At 33.3% G+C, this 19,629-nt stretch overlaps 2 protein-coding genes across 2 annotated transcripts; one reads left to right on the top strand and one right to left on the bottom strand.

Annotated features, from left to right (window-relative positions):
- Nucleotides 1-1,597: 1,597 nt before the first annotated feature.
- Nucleotides 1,598-5,856, bottom strand: LOC128168163 (uncharacterized). Its single transcript, XM_052834277.1, has 2 exons — nt 4,511-5,856; nt 1,598-2,798 (listed from the first exon to the last, which is right to left on the bottom strand). The coding sequence occupies exon 1, from the start codon at nt 5,854-5,856 to the stop codon at nt 4,522-4,524; it is 1,335 nt and encodes a 444-aa protein (XP_052690237.1). The 3' UTR covers nt 1,598-2,798; nt 4,511-4,521.
- Nucleotides 5,857-8,229: 2,373 nt separating this feature from the next.
- On the top strand, nt 8,230-19,079 carry LOC128167454 (COP9 signalosome complex subunit 4-like). The gene is made up of 11 exons (XM_052833187.1): nt 8,230-8,357; nt 9,593-9,672; nt 10,948-11,099; nt 12,772-12,875; nt 13,513-13,663; nt 14,081-14,231; nt 15,345-15,429; nt 15,781-15,866; nt 17,058-17,173; nt 17,289-17,373; nt 18,259-19,079. The coding sequence occupies exons 1-11, from the start codon at nt 8,275-8,277 to the stop codon at nt 18,396-18,398; spliced, it is 1,233 nt and encodes a 410-aa protein (XP_052689147.1). The 5' UTR covers nt 8,230-8,274; the 3' UTR covers nt 18,399-19,079.
- The last annotated feature ends 550 nt before the right edge of the window (nt 19,080-19,629 follow it).

The following is a 19,629-nucleotide window of genomic DNA, read 5'->3' as shown; positions in this document are numbered from 1 at the left end:
AGCAAAATATATTGTTAACGTTATATGCAAACAAATAGCAGCATTCGAAAACTATAGTTTACAACCGTTAAATTTGGTTTTACAGATGAAAATGGCACGCCAAATTCACAAATATGAGCTTACAAATTTTTTCAGTTGATAAAGGTAACGATTCGTTAACTAAATAGTTTTCACTGTAGCTGTAAAGCACAGTTAACACGATCATCTATATTTCAGAAGTGTAAAACGATAATTAGTACTGAAAATAACTATTTGTAATTGTAAATAAAATAGAGTTTATCTGATAAATATAGTTTCACGATTTTTGAAACTATGATTAACAACTCCTAATTATAGTAAACGAATGTAAACTTTAGTTTACAGATGTGAATATATATTGATTGCATCAGCATTTATTGGTAACGTTTAATTACAGTCAGAAAAATTTTGATTTCCTTCGTAAACTCTACTTAATTTACAATTAGAAATAATTTTACGAATGAAAACTGTAATTAACGAATCGTTAACTTTATAGTACACAGTCGATGAACTAGAGGTTTATCGAAAGTGAAACTACAGTATATGTTTAGCTCATTTTTGTGAATTTGGCGTCCGAAACATACAAGGTGGGTGTCTTTTTTGGTAAAAGTAATGTTTTAGCTTTTGAAATAAAAAGTTTGATATGTTCTGAAAAATTCCAAAAAATGCATGTATTAATGGTTTTCTGACCAGAACTGATATAAATAACATGTATACACCTTTATTCAACATACGCCTGCAGCCAGTTTTTAAATAAAAGCAAAACAAGTTTCGATTTTATTTTCCAAATTCCATTATGTGAGAAACACGATACATTTATCACTTTCATTAATACACTGATGAAAAAGACTTTTGTAATTAAGAAACAATACCAAATTTAAAAAATTGAAATCATTGCTTAATTTGAATTAATTACATGCTTAACTTGCCTTTTTATTTATACTTTGAGGTTTATTTCTTTTCACGTTTAAAACATGTTTATCCCTATTTCGCTCAATCATCTTCACCTTGAAAAAAAAAATGGGAAAAAATGTCATTATAATTAATTTTTCTTCCAAAACTTATGTTTAAAAAAATGCACGTCTTTATTGTTAAGAGATATATAGCCCTATGGAATATGGTGTAAAATTAGAAAATTAAACGATACTTACCTGTAAGTTGAAGTTTGATTGGAATTCTGTTTCGTCATCTTTATACCAAGGGGATTACGTGAGATAGCATTGCATCTGCGCAGACGGGTCAGTTTTTAAAATCACAACTTGGCTCATCAATACCAAAACATAAACACCCCAACAGTCCATACATGGGAGGGCCTTAAAGGGTGGGCACGTAATCCCCTTGGTATAAAGATGACGAAACAGAATTCCAATCAAACTTCAACTTACAGGTAAGTATCGTTTAATTTTCTAATTCTGTTACGTCATCATACCAAGGGAATCACGTGAGATTTTAAAGCATTGATGTGCCAAGTTGTTTCAAAATAAACCAGTATGTGAAAACCAATCAAACCTCTCCTTACAGAATTTAAGGTTTTGAAATGCACCGTCTTATTTGAAATATACAACAATTAAATTGATAACTGGTTTATTTCTTTTTAATAAAGCATGTTTCCACAAAAACTTTAAAGAAACACAAACACATCATTTGGTTTTTGTTACATCTAGATTGTAATACTTGAAAAAAGTTTTTTCAGAACTCCATCCTGCTTTGTTTAGAATTTCTGTAATGGGTACACCATTCCGTATTGCAGCTGAAGAAGAAGCAGCTCTAGTGCTATGTGCTGAGAATTTCTTTATATTGATTCCAGCAAGACCCAAAAAAGTCTTGATCCATCTCGCAATAGTGTTTTTGCTTACTTGCTTGTGGGGTTTCAAATAACTAATAAAAACTTTGTCACAACCATTTCTGATACTTTCTGTTCTTTTTAAATATTCTGACAAAGCCTTAAAAATGCACAAATTTTCCTCTCCAGGAAACCTTTCTAAACTCATATAAAACGATTTACAACTAGGTCTAGATTGTTTAATCTTACCTAAATAAAACACATATTTTGAATCATCAACATTCATATTTGACAAACATATATTATGAATAGATTGTACTCTTTGGGATGAAATTAGGGCTACTAATGAAACAGTTTTCAAAGTGAGCTGTTTTAAAGATAGCATTTCATTGCAGTTCATATTTCTAATGTAATCAAAAACAACATCCACATCCCAAATCTCATTGTATCGAGATAGAGTAGGCCTTAGTTGAAAAATACCTTTCATGAATCTTGAGACTAATGGGCGTTTCCCCACATCAGTACCATCGATCTTTACAAAACATGATAATGCCGACCTGGCAGTATTTATACAACTGTAACTTAAATTTCCCTTATATAATTTTAACAAGAATTCTAACACATCATTTATAGTTGGTTGAAAAAAATGAATACTCCTTTCACCACAGAAGCTTGTCCATTTCTTAATGATTGTTGCATACTGACTCCTGGTAGATCCTCTCCACGATTCTTTGATGATTTGTAATACGTCTCGCGAAATTCCTTGTTCTTGGAATTTGATCCAGACACACGACATGCCATCAAAGTTATTTTCATCGAATGCTTCTCTTCGGAATGCGGTAGTTTCAGCAAGCCCTGTTCTTTTTGAATTATTCGAGGAACATCCACCAACAGTTCCAACAGACTTGTGTACCATGTCTGTGTCGGCCATACAGGGACTACCATCACCCCCTCTGCCTTTTCCTTCTGAATCTTTTGAAGAACTCGACTTATGACACTAAAAGGAGGAAATGCATAGAAATAAAACTTGTTTAGATTGACTGAAAATGCATCAATAAACTCAGCATTTGGATCAGGTTTCCATGCTACATATTTAGGCAATTGTTTATTAAGTCTTGACGCAAATATGTCAATGTCAAATGGTCCCCATAATGTACTAATTTTGTTGAATATTTTAGGATTAAGCATCCATTCTGTGTGGTCATTAAAAACTCTAGAACATCTGTCAGCTACTGTATTTTTTGAACCAGGTATATGAGAAGCCGATAGCCAGATCTCTTTATTTATACACCAAAACCAAATTTCTCTAGTTATCTTATTGCAAGATCTTGACTTACTACCTCCCATAGCATTTATATAACATACTGTTGTAGTATTGTCTGACAATATGTGGACATGAGCACAAGAAATCTTTTTACACAGAGATTTAAGAGCAAATAATACTGCTAACAATTCTTGTTCATTTATATGCAATTGTAATTCCTGTTCATTCCATCTACCACCAGTAGTTACATTATCAAACTCAGCTCCCCATCCACTACTGGATGCATCAGTTCTGACAAGAAAATTGGGTTCACCATGACAAATTTGCTTCATACATTTGTGTACATTTTCTATCCACCAGTTTATGTCATTTCTTGCTTCCAAGGAAATTTCCATACTTGCATTATAATCCCCTCGAGAATATTTTAATGCATCAATTTTGTCATTTTCTAAAGTACGGTAAAATAAAGGTCCATATTCAACTCCTGGAAAACTAGCCACCATAAAGCCAAGCAATTGAGAAATCTCTAAAATTTTGACTTTTTTCAACTTTAAAATTTTTTGGCAACATTGGTACAAGTTATCAATTTTATTTTGTGTTAATTTCACTGTCATCTCTACTGAATTCAAAATGAACCCTAAAAACACTATTTCTTGTTTAGGGATGAAGACTGATTTTTCAATATTCAAAATGAAACCCAAGCTCTGCAATTTGTTGACAGTAGTTTTAACATTTTCCCAACAATCATATTGATTATCACCTTGCAAATACACATCACCAATGTATGGAACATTAGAAAAGCCTAGTTTTCTAAGATCTGAATAAACTGGTTTCATAAGTTTAGTCAACTTTCTTGGGCTGCATGCTAAACCCATAACAAGGCAAGTGTACTGAAACAATTCTCCTTTCCACATGAATCTCATGAATTTTCTGTATTCTCTCGCAAGTGGAACTGAATAGTATGCATCTTTCAGATCAACTGATGCCATATAACACCCTTGTTTCATTAAATTCAGAGCCGATTGTAAACTTTCCATTTTGAAATGATTGTATTCTACATAACTGTTGAATTTTTTCAAATTCAGTATAACTCGATAACTTTTGTCTTTTTTCTGCCTGATAAATATATTTGATATAATTTCATCAGAACAATGATTACATTTCTCAATGACATTCTTGTCTAACATTTTGTAAACTTCTTTAGACACAATATCAGCTTCTCTTTCATTAAATCTCAAGGGGTATGATGGGCTCAATTGATTTAACTCATATTCATTTGTAATTTCAATATGACATCCTTTTACAGTGTCTAATATAGTTTTATCTGATGTAATATCTTTCCATTCATCTAAAAATTGTTTCAGTCTACCTGCCCTGAAATTTTCAGGTAACAGAACTTCAACCGATTCATTTTCAAATTTGATGTTTTAAATTTTATTTCTTACCCCATCAATAATCATTCTTGTTTCTTTTTGCCTTTTGTGAACTTCCTGTTGTAATTCCCTCTCTTGGAAGTTTGGCCTAAAAAAGGGACATTCCTGCTTCGGAAATAGCCCTGTGACCCAGACGGTCTGGAGTAAGGTTGAAATCTCTGACCTCGAGCTCCATGAAAGGTGCCTCGTCTCATATTCTTGCTTGTCATAACTCTATTGACTGCTTCATTGGTCTTTTCAATTTCATCTAAGCGTTTTCCCAATTCTCCCCCAAAAAGGAACTGGTTTATAGGAACTCCAGACGAAAAAAGTGACAAATAATTCACACTGTCTATGTCACTTTTTAAACATTCTCTTAGTCTCATGTTGAGTTCGTAATTCGAATAACTGAGCATTTCAACAGTCTTGATCAGTTCTCTGACTAACTCTTCTTTTTCTACATCTTTGTTTGACACAATCTTATCCAAAATGTTTACAAGTACTGTCACACTTTTCACTAAAAAGAGTTGACCGTATTGAAATCTGCTGTCAAGCGACTTGGTTGGAACTTGTAATCTGTTCCATATCAATTCATCGACTTTTGTGCACACGAGACTCTCGCAATTTTCTGGTCGTTTGATTTTCTCAGCAGATTCTTTCACCTGTTCGGCCAACTTTTTGTCAATTTTTACCTTGAACATAAGATCGTTCACAAGTTTTGCTAAGTCTTTGTGTATGGGCTCTGTTGTAACGTCTTGCAAAGTTACTTGTTCAGAAGCGACTTTCATAAATCTCGACTGTGACCCACTTTCGTTTTCATTTTTCCCGGAATCAGGTTTACCGGATATTGAGCCCGACAGTTTTGTTTTTGACAATAAATCATCCACAGTCATTGTATTTGACTCACTGTTTTTCTCATAAATTTCACCATCAGAGTAAAATTCATCAGACTCATAATTATTGTCTACATAGTTATTGTCACTTTTCTCACAAACAAGTTCAGCCATGTCCGACTTAAGTCCTTGAAAACCGGCTATGATAGTGTTCGTCAACATTTCGAAGCATTTGGCCAAATTGTCAAAATTCTGAGAATTTCTGTTTTCAACAGACTCATTTCCGGTTTCTTCATTAACTTGATTTTGAGGTGAAGTACATGTCTCTGTCCTGGTGGCCATAGTGGATCGTGATGATCCTTGACCGACAGTATTTTTTGTCACATGTAACGTGCTCGGCGAGCTCATTCGTTCAAAAAAACTTTCATGTGAAATAGTAGTCAACGGAAATTGCACTGGTAGCGAGACTGATTCAGGCTTGGTGCTCTTCCCTCTTGAATCTTTCTCGCGTTCCGACTTTTTCAACATGGCGGATGCTATAGTCATGCACGTGTTCTGCGAACTCGTTGTATTAATTGGTAAGTATACTAAAAAAAATCTGTCCACGACAGATTATTATGAATTAAATGATTCACCCGTTAATTTTTTGTCCACGACAAAAAAGGGTGTAAAACTCCGATGAAATCTTCCGTTTACAACGGAATTAGAACTATTTAAATCGGAGCGCCCGTCTACTTCAAGCAGTAACAACGCATTGACCCGTCTGCGCAGATGCAATGCTATCTCACGTGATTCCCTTGGTATGATGACGTAACAGAATTTGTGTGTTAACTCTGTGAGCAGTACATGTTTACAACAACTCATACGTAAATATACATTCAGTTGTTTCTTTTAAAAAACATAAACTTTCATGCTTGATTCGATCAGAAAAGATGACATTGCTGATAAAAAATTGAAGTATACAAATCACTTCAGGAAATAAAAGGACCCCCCTCTTACTTTGTATCTGTAATTAATTTGAGTAAGGTATTTAGATTTTCAATATTTTAAAGCGAAAAATATAATTAAGATCTAAAAATACACATTGATCTGTTTTCCTCTGCACTTTCAATTTGACCTCACCCTTCAAAAATTCAAATTTCTAAAATTACATAGTATACCCAGTTATCGCTGAAAATAGGCCTCGGGTCCCCCTGTCATACATACATGTAGATAATTACCCCCCCCCCCCCTCCGGCCCCTTGACAATTTTTCTTGATTCGGGCGTGGACGTCACTATGGGCTTTCGTTAAATTATATATACATTTCTATACGAGAGCAGGGACGCTCCTTATACAATTAAAAGGTGCTTGGGGACGGGACCCCCCCCCCCTCCATATCCCCCCGGCACCCACATTCCAGAGTTATTTTTTCATCATTCATTTTCTAAATTATATGTTTATGCATATTTCACTAAAAAAAAACAGAATTGACGCGAAATAAGCTATATAATTTAATGAATGATAAAAAATAAATCGGGAATGGGGGGGGGGGGGGGGTTCAGGGTCTCGTCCCCAAGCGCATGTAAAATTTTAGTAAAAAATATTCTTAATTAAAGATTTTATTTTAAAGAACAATTAATCCAATAATTTTTCAACCTCAAGGTTTGTTTTTGGTTGAAATCACTTGCAATATTATATGCCACGGCCGGTACATGTATATTAGACAAAGGGTGCGTTCAGAGTATTTCCAGTGGTACCAATACCTGTTTGCCAATGGTAACAATTGGTGCCATTGGTGCAATTGGACCCATATGTACTCTGAACGAGTTTGGGGTACAAATAGTGGGAAATTCACCATTGTTAACAATGGTACCTTTGGTGTACCATTGTTAACACTCGTTGATTATTTAGCGGAAAATGTCAAACCAAGATGCAATTTTTTTGCACCAAAAGGATACGTTCAAAAATATAATTTGTGTACAGTAAAGTATTTTTTCTTACATTTTTTCTCCTGCAAAACGTGCATAGATTTTTGAAAATCATTGCTAGAGTTAGTCCGATTATAATATGAGATTACTGTACTATCATATACACCCTATACCGTTTGTTCAGGGACACATTTGAAAGTAAATGCTATAGTTAATGCCAACAACAATCTAAAGGGCCCTACCCCTAATGTTGAAAAAAAAACCTGTTGGTGTTTTGTGGAAACTCTGTTTGAGAGCTTTCGATATATGGCTGATCGGTTTTAGAACATCTATAAAAGAAAGTTTTTTGTAGAGTATATTCTCTTTCTTGAAAAATACTGAGGCCGAGTAGATAGCCTACATCATAGGCAAAAAATTTGAGAAAACTTTCAATTTTAAAAAACTGCTTTAGATGGCATTCATATTCCAACCAAAGTCCCCACTCACTTGCAACTTGCCTACATATACGGAAAGAAATTTTAGTCAGTTGTACTTATGGCATGTTACAATGCTTATAAGGAATTTTTCAGCTACAACTAGATTTAAGGTGAAAAAGCCGTGAAATTAATCTGTTCCCAATATTCGCCATTTTTGTGACGTCATAAAAAAAGTTACCATCGCTAACAGAGCTCTAGATCGTCTGCAGAAATGTCTACCTATGGTAAATTTTATCGGCAAACATTGGTACCGTTGGCATACCAATGGTAAAAAAAATTACCCGTGGTAATTTTTGTCTGCCAACGGCAATATACTCTGAACGCACCCAAAATATTAAGTAGTACACCATGGTATAGGCCTAACGTTACTGCAGTATAGGCCCATAGCGAAACTTTTTTTCTTTCAGAACCACAGCTCTTGCAGTGATCGCCTTATTCTGCCGTTTACCGCGATTTTGATTTTCAAATAATTTTTAGGGAAAAAAAAAAAACAAAAACAAATATCATGCCTAGCGCTGTGCAGTGTAAAAGAGAATTTTGCTCGACATAATTTGGAACGATTGCTTTCATGTATGAAAAATGGCCGGAAACGTTCGCCAGCAACTGTCGCAACTAGCAAGTTTATCTCACTCCGGTGGGTCTCACAGAGATGTTACGGAGAAGTAAGTGACTTTTACTCTCACAACTTTTCAATCAAAACTATGTCACGATTGTTATCAATGAATGACTTTAAGTAATATATGTATATGGTTTTTAATTTACTACATAGCAGAGGAAATTCGAACAAGTATCTAGGCCCTGATATCCATCCAAACTCACAGGTTCCTTCAGTCATTGAATCTGTAACACACTTCCTTCAGGAGCAGGAAACATTAAATTAAGTCGTAATTTTTGCAACCGTTTGATTATCTGCAGTAAGTTGAAACTGCAAAACCCTTTTCAGATGGATGTCAGATTCTAAAACCAACAGGTCCAGCACAATCATTAAATTTAGATACGTAGCTTGAATTACCAACTGAACATAGCTTAGGATTTGTACACGTTGAAGAGAATCAATATTAGTTGCCACTTATTTAATTTGTTTATCCTGGCACTGATAATTTTCAATAGCACAGAACTCAATTTCACCAAATTTGAGTGTTTCCCGCTAACGTTACTGGCATATGACTATGATGACCATTTCTTGCCAGTGCATTGTTATATCATTTTATCAACACATAAATTATTTATGAAAAATGATGTATAACGCACTGGCGAGAAATGGAATTGTGCGAGAACTGGTCAAATGCCAGTATATTTCTACAATTTGATTGTATTATATAATTAAAATCTGTGATCTTTTATGCCTTGAGTGGATTTTGCTTTGAAATTTTAGTTGTGTTTTAACAATTCAAGAGTTTTCCTCGGTTTGTTTTGACTGTCACCTATATATCATAGAAAATAAGGAGTGCTGTTTGTGGGAAAAATAACATAATTTCCCAAAAAAAAATGATAAATTTTTAACAGAAAAAATGTTATTATTATACCTCAATATGATTATTCTACATAATGCCACATCTGATTGGTTCTAGACAATCACGTGCTAGGGCAATAAAGGTTCTAGACAATCACGTGCTAGGGCAATAAAACTTCTTACTTCCCTGTCATCGTCATTGTTGTAAACTTTTCACATTTTCATCTTCTTCTCAATAATTTTGAAATATTCGTGAAAAAGGCTGCAGTGCTAACTTTTTTGGGTTCTAAATCTACCTACCGGTATTTTTCACCACTGATGTATGATGTATGAAATTTTATTCATGTAGGAAATTGCAAATAATCATTGTATTTCCACTTCAAAAGAATAAATTTTATTCAAAATATGATGTGGCCTCATTCCTCAGACTCTCTTGATTTACAGATACAAAGGGATACTGGAGACCATTCTGAAGACAGGTGGCAATGAAATGGTACCAAGTTTACAAGCCTTTGTGGAAGCATGTATGTATTTATTATTATAGAGTACAATAAGAGGGAGTGGAAGAGATAGAAAATTTGGTTTCTCTCTCTCTCTCTCTCTCTCTCTCCTCTCTCTCTCTCTCTCTCTCATTAATAGTTTTGTTGACAATTAATGGAAAGACAAAAATTCATTCAATATTTATATGTAAAATGTTTTGTGCTTCACTGTTCGCAACATATAATTGTCAGAGATTTAAAGTAATTAAATCATATTTAACTGGGTTTTCCAAAGGAAAAATCCTGTTATTGAAATGGTAAAAATGGCGGGAGGGTGGGCAGGCGGCTGCCAAAAGGGTACCCCTATTGTACAGATAACTCCTCCTACAGTTTTCAAGTTACCCTAATAGGAAGTTGTTGTTTTGCAGACCAGTTGTAAATAAATTAGAGATGTGCGTATAACTTGGATTTTGATTTTTGCTAGTTAAAATTTTTTTATAAAACCATAGCTGTTGAACTTTTTTTGCATTATATTTCATATAGGTACCCCTATTTTACAGATAACTCTGCCTAAAGTTTTGAAGATAGGAAGTTGTTGTTTTGCAGATCAATTCAGGCAATTAGCATCGTTTTTTGAAAGGGGGGAGGGGGGGGAGTCTCATCCAAAAATTATTGACAAGAAAAAGAAAAGAACGGAAGATTTCTTTGATTCATGCGAGTTTTGAAGGTAGCAATCATTGGAGAAAAAATTTGCGTAACCCACGTTAGCCTGTTATGTATATTTTCTGCAAAAACTGAGTACAATCAATTTCCATAAGAAATAGAGGGTATCATATATGGTGGATGTAAACATAATATTTTAAAAGAAAGTATAGAAACAATGATAATACTGTCAGTAGATCATAATCTAACGCAAGGATTTAATACATGTATTCACATAAAATCGCAAGAAGCAAGCCTCATGGATTTTTAAATTTTGCTTTTATTTTTTGGACAGATTTGAACTATTTAAAATTAGAATAAAAAATGGTGCTTGCAATTTAATATTCTCGTGATTTGATACAAAACAGTGGAATCACGAAATTAAGTACTCGCCTAAAATAAGTAATAAACAGTATGCTACAAGTATTAAATGAAAATGAGATGTCAATTTTATACCAGTAATTACTAAGGTAAATATAAAATCTTCATTTGTGTAAAATATTATGCGTAGATTTAAGTAACTACCGGTAGTACCGGGTAAATAGAATTTCTCTAGTATTTTTAAGGCTTGAAGTTAGTTAGCTCTTTTCTAAAGACTGAAATTATGTCACTTTTCAGTGGTGAATGAGAATGTCAGCCTTGTGATTTCCCGCCAGTTGTTGTCAGATTTCTGTGCCCACCTTCCTAATCTAGAGGATTCTGTAGCCAAACAAGTGGCACATTTTACTTTGGAAAAAGTTCACACTAGAGTCATCTCCTTTGAGGAGCAGGTATGCATTTCATGGTGTTAGTTGCTCAGTGACATTTACTGATTTAGTAGTATAATGTTATTTCTTGTCATCAATAAGTTCCATACTGGTTTTAAACAGTTGAATGGCATGCATTCCTTAATTATGGGAGAATAAAAACCTAAGACAATAGTATCTAAGCTTTTCTGATCAGAGTATGTCAATTGTTATGGTTAACATAGTGAACATTTTCATGTTCTCCTGAACCATTGTTCCAGATGGTCATTTATCAATTTCAATCAAACTTGATACAATTCGTGAAGGGTATATCATATTGAGGGACTCGCGCTCTTTAAAGTGGGATATTTTGTTTACTTAAACTTGAAGTAGGTTGGACATAATTTTAAAAAATTATCTCAAGAACCACTTGGCCACAGAATCCAAAGTATATCGAATCAAGCTTGTAGGAAGGGCTGAACCTCTTTCAAGGGAGGACGACTCGGAAATGATATGAATAGGGTGGTATGATAAAAAAAATTCTAAGTGATATCAATTAAGTCTTTTACATAAAAGCTTTATATTTTAGATTCAAGTTTGTTCAAATCATGACCTCCAGAGTCAGGATGGAAATAGCACAAATTTGAACTCACAGATCCTTTTAAATATGCATGTATAGTAAAGAATACCATTAAAATGAACTCGTGAAAGAAGATTGGGGGGGGGGGGGGGGTAGATAGTGCAAATGCCCATTTGGTTTAGTCATTAAATACAATTTCAAATTATTTTATTTATTTCCAATCAAAACTATTTGATAAATGTTATGATACAAGTTTGCAAAATTAAAATTTATAACTTACGGTAATATATTCAGCTTTGAACATTTTAACAAACGACCCCCAAAAAAATATTGCTTTATGTTTTGGTTTTTTCGAACCCACAACCTAAAAAGCCTAGTTTTCTAAGGTTACCTAATGTCTGGTTCCCTAACCGTTAAGCTATTTCAGTCACAGAGTTTGTGGTTTAAATGCTACATATGATTTTGACCATGAATTTATAGACTTATATTTCTAAAAAGTTCAATTGTTGGGATACAAAATGATATTTTTAATGTATTATGGGTTATCTCCCCACATTTTCGTTGAATGAAATCAGTTTGTTTTCCATCAGAAATTTTTTTCATATCTCCCAATGTAGGGATTTGAATCTAGGGTGGGGCCAAAACACTCATATAGTGTATAGGGTACTTATTTCGACTATGTCATAAATATGGAGCACAGACCCACTCTATAAAAGAAAAGGCATGAAAGATAATTATAAAAAATGACACAATTTGGATGTTTTGATACGGATATGCTAGTTTAAATCAACATTATTCCAAACATTGAACATTTTAAAGGTATACATTGTTTTGAATTATTTTGAAAAAAGTTATCAGTGTTGTTGATATTTTAATTTTTTAGTATATTAACCATCCTTGTTTTGGCATTTTACACGTCTTATCCATCCATCTTCTTTATTTGGAAGCAGGCTTATATAAAAAAGTTAAAAGTTTGTTATACCATAACCAACTTGGTTGAGAGAGGGGTCCACAAAATGTTTTTTGGGAAACTCTGAATCTATTTGGCTGCTTGGGTAAAAATTAGGCCAGGTTTGACATTTTTGCATAGGTTGTGTTATGTACTCAAAGTCCTATTGTTTATGATATAAATTACAGGTTGCAGCAATCAGGCAACATTTAGCAGACATTTATGAGAGGCAATGCAGTTGGCGTGAAGCTGCCAATGTGTTAGTGGGAATACCTTTGGAAACTGGACAAAAGTAAGAATGCTCTATAGTTACTCTCCTCTAGTAAACATCATTAGGTCCCTACACTCCAAGTATACCCTTGCAAGCGAAGTTTAGGGGGTCAAAATTTATGTCCAGTCCATATCTTTATTATTGAGAAACATTGGAAATTCTTACTTAACACAAAGATTGCTTATGACCTGTATGTGTGTCATGTCCTTGACCCAAGGTCATTCGGGCAAGTTCAAATTCATTGTAATTCCTGCCTGTGGCATGTCTTGTATGAATAGAAATGATTAGAAGATAAAATTTGACACAAAGCTTGCTTGTGTAAGGTGAAATGAAATTAATTGTTAGATTCTCATCACCGCCTGCTCCTCTGAAAAAAGAGCAGTTTTATTGATAGAAAATGGACGGTTAAATAGATAGCATCCATCATTTATATAATAGAAAAATACTTGACTTATGATTTTCTCTTAGCGAGGGGTATCATTTGTGAGTTTGCTCACAGTACCTCTAGTTTCAACCAGTACATTCTTACCTTATGAACATGAATACAGATACATTTATTCTTAAAATTATGAATCACACGCTTGAATATCATAGAAGAAAAAAAGCCTATTACAGGGTATTTACATATTTAACGATAAATTTCTGCTTTCCTGTACAGACAATATCCCACAGACTACAAGCTTGAGACATACCTGAAAATTGCCCGCCTGTATTTGGAGGAGGATCCTGTACAGGCAGAGGCTTACATCAACAGAGCCTCTCTCCTCCAGGCGGACTCCAAAAACGAGGAGCTTCAGATCCACTATAAGGTTTGTACTGTATTACTTACAGGTATGGGCACAATTACTCAAAATTGTAATCGATTAATAATCGATTACATAGGGGAATTTATTATTATTAATCGATTACACTTATTTTTGTCCAGTAATCGATTACTGTACTATTATATACATGAACGTAATACATGTATATTCATTGACAAATTTAATTGGAATTGTAGAGTTTTATATTATCTCTGCACAATCAAATGTCTGTAATTTAAAAATAAGTGTAATTGCTGAATGGGAAAGTTAATTTGATATAAATAAAATTATCAATAATTATATATATAAATGTATAGGTGACCCTTGGTGGCTCCTACATGCAACACAACCTTTTAAAATCATTGATTTCTAATATGTTTTCTCATATCTTATTTCTAATTTTCTTTTTTGTTCCTTCTATAGGCATGTTATGCCAGAGTTTTGGACTACAGGAGAAAATTTATTGAGGCAGCGCAAAGATATAATGAACTCTCATACAAGACAATAGTCGCTGAAGAGGAAAGAATGCAGGCACTCAAAAATGCTCTTATCTGTACAGTATTGGCATCTGCTGGTAAGTCCTATAAATCTCTTGCCTGTCACAAAGAAATGGTTAGTTTGACGCATTGGTTTTAATAATTGGATGAAGTTACACATTCATTGTTAACTGTCATGGAATCAATATACATAGTATTCAGTAAATTTTCAGCATTGTAATCTTGGTGATGGAAGTATTAAGCTTTTATAAATTCTCAGTCCATAACTTTACTTATGGTCAAGACAAAAAAAAAATTGATGTTGAACAAAAGTCTTAATTGGTTCAGACCAATGTAAGTTAAGGAAAGTGTTAAACAATTTTACTTGGTTGTTTGACATTTACATTATGCAAATACAAAATGTTATGTGTAGGCAGTACTGTATATTCCTTATTTTACTCGAGAACTTAATTCCATGATTCCCACATTTTGTATGAAATCGCGAAAAATATAAAATTGTGAACATGGAACTTTATCCTATTATCTTATAGTTCTCAACTCTCAGGGGGAAAAAAAGAGCAAGATTTTTAAGTCTGTGAGGGTTGCTTCTCGTGATTTTACTTAATTATATGCATTTCTTAAGGAATCTACAGTATTCAGTTAAAGCAATATGAGCTGTATTTTTAAGAGTTTTATTTTGGTACAAAAACCTGCTAGTATGATAACTCTTCCTGTAACTGAAACTTTTGTGATAGATAAGATTTGTAAAAATCATTAATTTTTGTCAGGAGAAAGATTTCATTTATAAGGAATATATAGCTGATCAAGTTTTGTTCAGGACGACAATAATTCAATTTTGCTTCAATTAAGGCTCCTTAATGGCTTTTCCCACAAAAACAGAGCTCACAGAAATTTTAAAACCATGATATTTTTTATCAATTTAGTAGAAAAGAACATTTTCTTTAAATAAAAATTTTCAACATGAAAATTGCAGCTCATATTGCTTTAATTAATCTGCACAATTTTCATTATTAGTATTCATTGTGTGCCTTTATAATTAACGGTACATGTACCGGTACATGCAAAAGTGCTAGCAGTGAGAATGTTTGTTGGCCCTCGGACTTAAAAAAAATTTCAGATGTTTTTCAGTTATTGAACTTAGTACAATAAAGGTGTTGTGATATGGCCTATAGCATCATTTGATTTTGCAGGACAGCAAAGATCAAGAATGTTGGCCACACTCTTCAAAGATGAGCGATGTACACAGCTGCCTGCTTATAATATCTTGGAAAAAATGTAAGCTTCAAGTTTCACCAACCTTTTGTACACTTATTTAACATTTTGCTTTACTGATAAGAGTGATGAACATTGAATAAAAAAATTAAAACAAGAATAAAAAATACAGATGAAGTTTGCGAAGATTAACCTAAAAAAAATTGGCAAAAGCAGGATAGTATGCTGGTATGAGTAATCTTTCTTGTCGTCGGCATAATTCCATGATATCATCTGAAGTTTTCAATGTGATTGGACATTGGTATCATGAATTTATGAAATGTTGCCAATAAACTCATAAGTTGAAATTGGATGGATTCATCATACAACCTTTTGTTTCCAATTATGATAAACACTGACTCTATTTTGCTGCAGGTATTTAGACCGTATAATCCGCAGCAGTGATCTACAGGAGTTTGCTGCTCTGCTTCAGCCTCACCAGAAAGCTGTAACCTCTGATGGTATGTAACAGAATTGTATAGTTAAGTATTGTCCAGAATATGGCAAGATGTCCACACAAAATTTTGTGAAAAATGGTGTACCAAACTACAAAAACTGTTTTTTGTGGGTTTTTTTCAAATGATGGCCATCTGTGAATACTGGTAATCATAACAAGCAAGGATAAATAGTGAACAGTGTCTGTTTGTTCATCTAACATCATTTGTTTGGAGCATATGTTTTCTCTTCTTGACCTTATCTGACTCGTACTTCACTTTAATAATGCTTGTGGGTAAATGTGTGCAGTAATCTTGAGGGTCAAGGTCATTGCAGACGTCTGTGAAAATCCCATTTTAGTATAGTCCACTAATACATTTTCCATAGGCGGTAATGTTAACGTTAGGGTTCATAGCTCCCGCCCTAATTTTCGTTCAGCAACGAGGGACCTCTTGAATGAAAGCTAATCAAATTGTCTATTTCCTGTTAAAATTTCGTCGGGTGAAGTCACTCTGAAAATGAAAGTAAAAGTAGGGAATTTCACAGTTTTGAAAAGGGTGTACATCAAACAATTTCAATTCTTTTCTTTAAATGATAATTCAATTTTGACATTAACATTTCTTAGGTAAAGGGTTGGAATGGATTTTGTACAAGATTTCAAAGCAAAAGGTCAATGTCATTCATGTAGGTCTCTAAGATATGTGTGATTAAACATTACAATATTTTACCCCTCTCCAGCTTTGCCTAATTTTGTCCAAACTTTACCAAAACATTGCCTGTAGGTAAAGGGTTTGGAGCAACCTTGAATCAATTTTTATATCAAATGTCACGTTTATAGCTGTCCTTAACGTAATATCCTAGTCAGAATCTTATTTTTTCTCCTTCCTAAACTACATGTACATACATAGAGTACTCGTTTGATATCCAATTATCTATAGAATGTGCAATGATCTTGAACTAATCTTTTAAGTCAGAAATTAAAGTACTCTTAAATCTTATTATCTTAATGTTCTAAAATGAAGAGAGTTTCAATGATGTTCCAGATATTTTTGTTAAAAACACTTCTGTGGACCTCCGTTTAGGTTAGTCAATTCATGTGTTAATCTCAGGTGATCAATACAACCCACACACCTCTTGCATCCATTTTATGCGTGTTTTAACTACTAATTGGATGAAACTGACAATCAGATACTTTGACATCATTTCTTTGTTTTCAGGCTCTAGTATACTTGACAGGGCAGTGATTGAACATAATTTGTTATCTGCCAGTAAACTGTACAACAATATTTCCTTCGAAGAACTAGGATCATTATTAGAAATTCCATCTACCAAGGTATAATTCAGTAAACATTTTAAATGATTTTCAAGCCTTACAGAGATAATTTTTTTATGTTAAGATAAAAGTGCAACCATTAATTCTTGAACTTCTTTTTCTTGAATGAATATAGGCAGAGAAAATAGCTTCCCAGATGATTACAGAAGGAAGAATGCATGGCTGTATCGACCAAATTGATTCAATAGTGCATTTTGAAGGTAAGCGTTTCTTTAACTCCTGTACACTTTTAAAATTGTAGCTTTATTTATTTTAGGAATGACTAATGTCATTATAAAGGTTGAATGACTGTTTTTATCAACAATAAAGAGTAAAAAAAATTAAATCGTAAGCAATGAATTCAATATTTATTTGTTTTATACAATATAAAATGGTTTGGGGCAGTTTACGCTTTATAAACCGCAAAGTGGTTTATAAAAAAGCATAAACTGTTTCAAACCATTTTATATCGTATAAAACTAATAAATATTGAATTCATTGCTTATGATTTAATTTTTTTTACTCTTCATTGTAGATAGAAACGGTCATTCGACCTTTATAATGACGTAAAGTTGTACAAAATTCAAACGTAATGTCAGACGTATAGATACGTTTTTGACGTTAGTCTTACTATAACGTAAGCAACATTCTTGATAAAATATAAAATAATTTTTTAGCCAATCAGAAAGCGCGTTACAACCAGAATTAAATTATTTTTGTTTGTTTTGACCATTTTTAAACAGGATATTTTTAAACGGCATTGGCCTATTTGTTTGATGTTGTCTAATTACTGTACAATAAACCAAGTTTTATTTGTGTGGGAAAAAATTTTAAGAAATTTGGAAAAACCTAGTGGCCACATATTTTTCCAACCTAAAGCCAGTCCTGTGGTGATTTTCGTACTTGTTTGATAGTGGGTCTATCCAAGTCAATGGGGTTATTGTTAACACTGCACTATTTTTTTAATAAGCAAATAAAAGGTGGTATTCTGTACAAAGTTTACAGTTCTTTTTAACCCTGAAAATTTTTCTCTTTCCAAGCAAGTAAAAGTTGGTTCACAGTACTGGGTTAACAGTATAACAGATAGATATTTGGTGTAATTTCAGCTCGAGAAGCTCTCCCTACCTGGGATAAACAGATTCAGAGTCTGTGTTTCCAAGTCAACCAGATCATTGAGAAGATCTCACAGTCAGCACCTGAATGGATGTTGAAAACCACAGAATCTCAGATGGCTGAGGGGCAATGAGGGACAACTACCTGAGGGTTGAGGGACAGCCTCTTAGTGGGGGGAGGGGTTGAAAGTGCTACAAGGAAGGGATGCTGACTATAACAGCGAAAAACTACATCATTTATGATGAGGGATTAAATGTGATGCCCGAACAGTTAATCCAAAAATGGAGCCAGCTGCAATATCTCATCATGAAGGGAATCAGTTCATTGCTAGTATTGATATACATGTACTTGTATTTGTATAACTTTGCTTGACTTACAGCCTTACATGTACAATTTTAATCAAATTTTGTTTTGTTTTGTTAGAATTAAAAATGTTTAAGTCACTAGATGTAACCATGATCCGATAAGTATGATGAATTTTTTGTTTTGATTGATTATAGCCCACAAAAAGAATTTTCCTATGATTTTAAGTTCATTAACTGACTCCTATGTATCTTGAATGTTATTATACATGTAATTGTTAAACTTAAATCCTTCTACCAGTACTATATTTATATTTATCCAATGGAGAAAAGAGGGACATGTTGACTTTAATTTTTTAACAGTTTTGTAACAAGCAAAATTACATACAACATTTTTAACAAAACTTTTGTTAAAAATATTGTGTCTTGCTTGAGATAAATGAAATGATTTATATTTAACATTGCAAACTCCAAAAATATTGCAAATTGTCGAAATAAAAAGTCAAATATTACATGGCTCCCCAATCTTCTTATTCAAATTCCATTTTGTTTTACATTACCATGGCTAGGAAACCTTCTTTTGAGATAGAAAGAACATTTGTTGTTTCACATATAAATTTTTTTTACTATCTCATAGTCTGGTCCTAATCAGTTTTGCACAAAAAAAAATTACGGCATCCTAACATCCAGACATGTCTTAAACTTAGTAGAACTTGACACTCTTAATGAAGCATTTGGTCAGTTGCTTATATGTCAGCTAGTTAAGAGCGTTACGGCTGTACTAGGTATTAATAGCATATGTCATTTCAAAACTGATATAAGGCCCACCTCGTCAGGAGTTCACCTTATGCAAAAATCAATTAATCTCTTTGAACTTCATTTGGTTTTAATTTGGATCAAATGATTAGATCACTTACTGGTATATTTTTGTGATCACTGTATGCAACCATTGGAGGTGTTGTGAATAATTTTTTGCACACTTTGTCATGTTGTATCTTATCCCAGTATTTCATAAGTCGTTTCCTTAACCCTTTTATACATGGGTTAAATTTGGTCACCAAA

This window comes from Crassostrea angulata, chromosome 10 (assembly GCF_025612915.1).
Source record: "Crassostrea angulata isolate pt1a10 chromosome 10, ASM2561291v2, whole genome shotgun sequence".
Lineage (NCBI taxonomy): Eukaryota > Metazoa > Mollusca > Bivalvia > Ostreida > Ostreidae > Magallana > Magallana angulata.
Note: the sequence above shows the minus strand (reverse complement) of the source record. Positions and strands in the feature narration are given on the sequence as shown.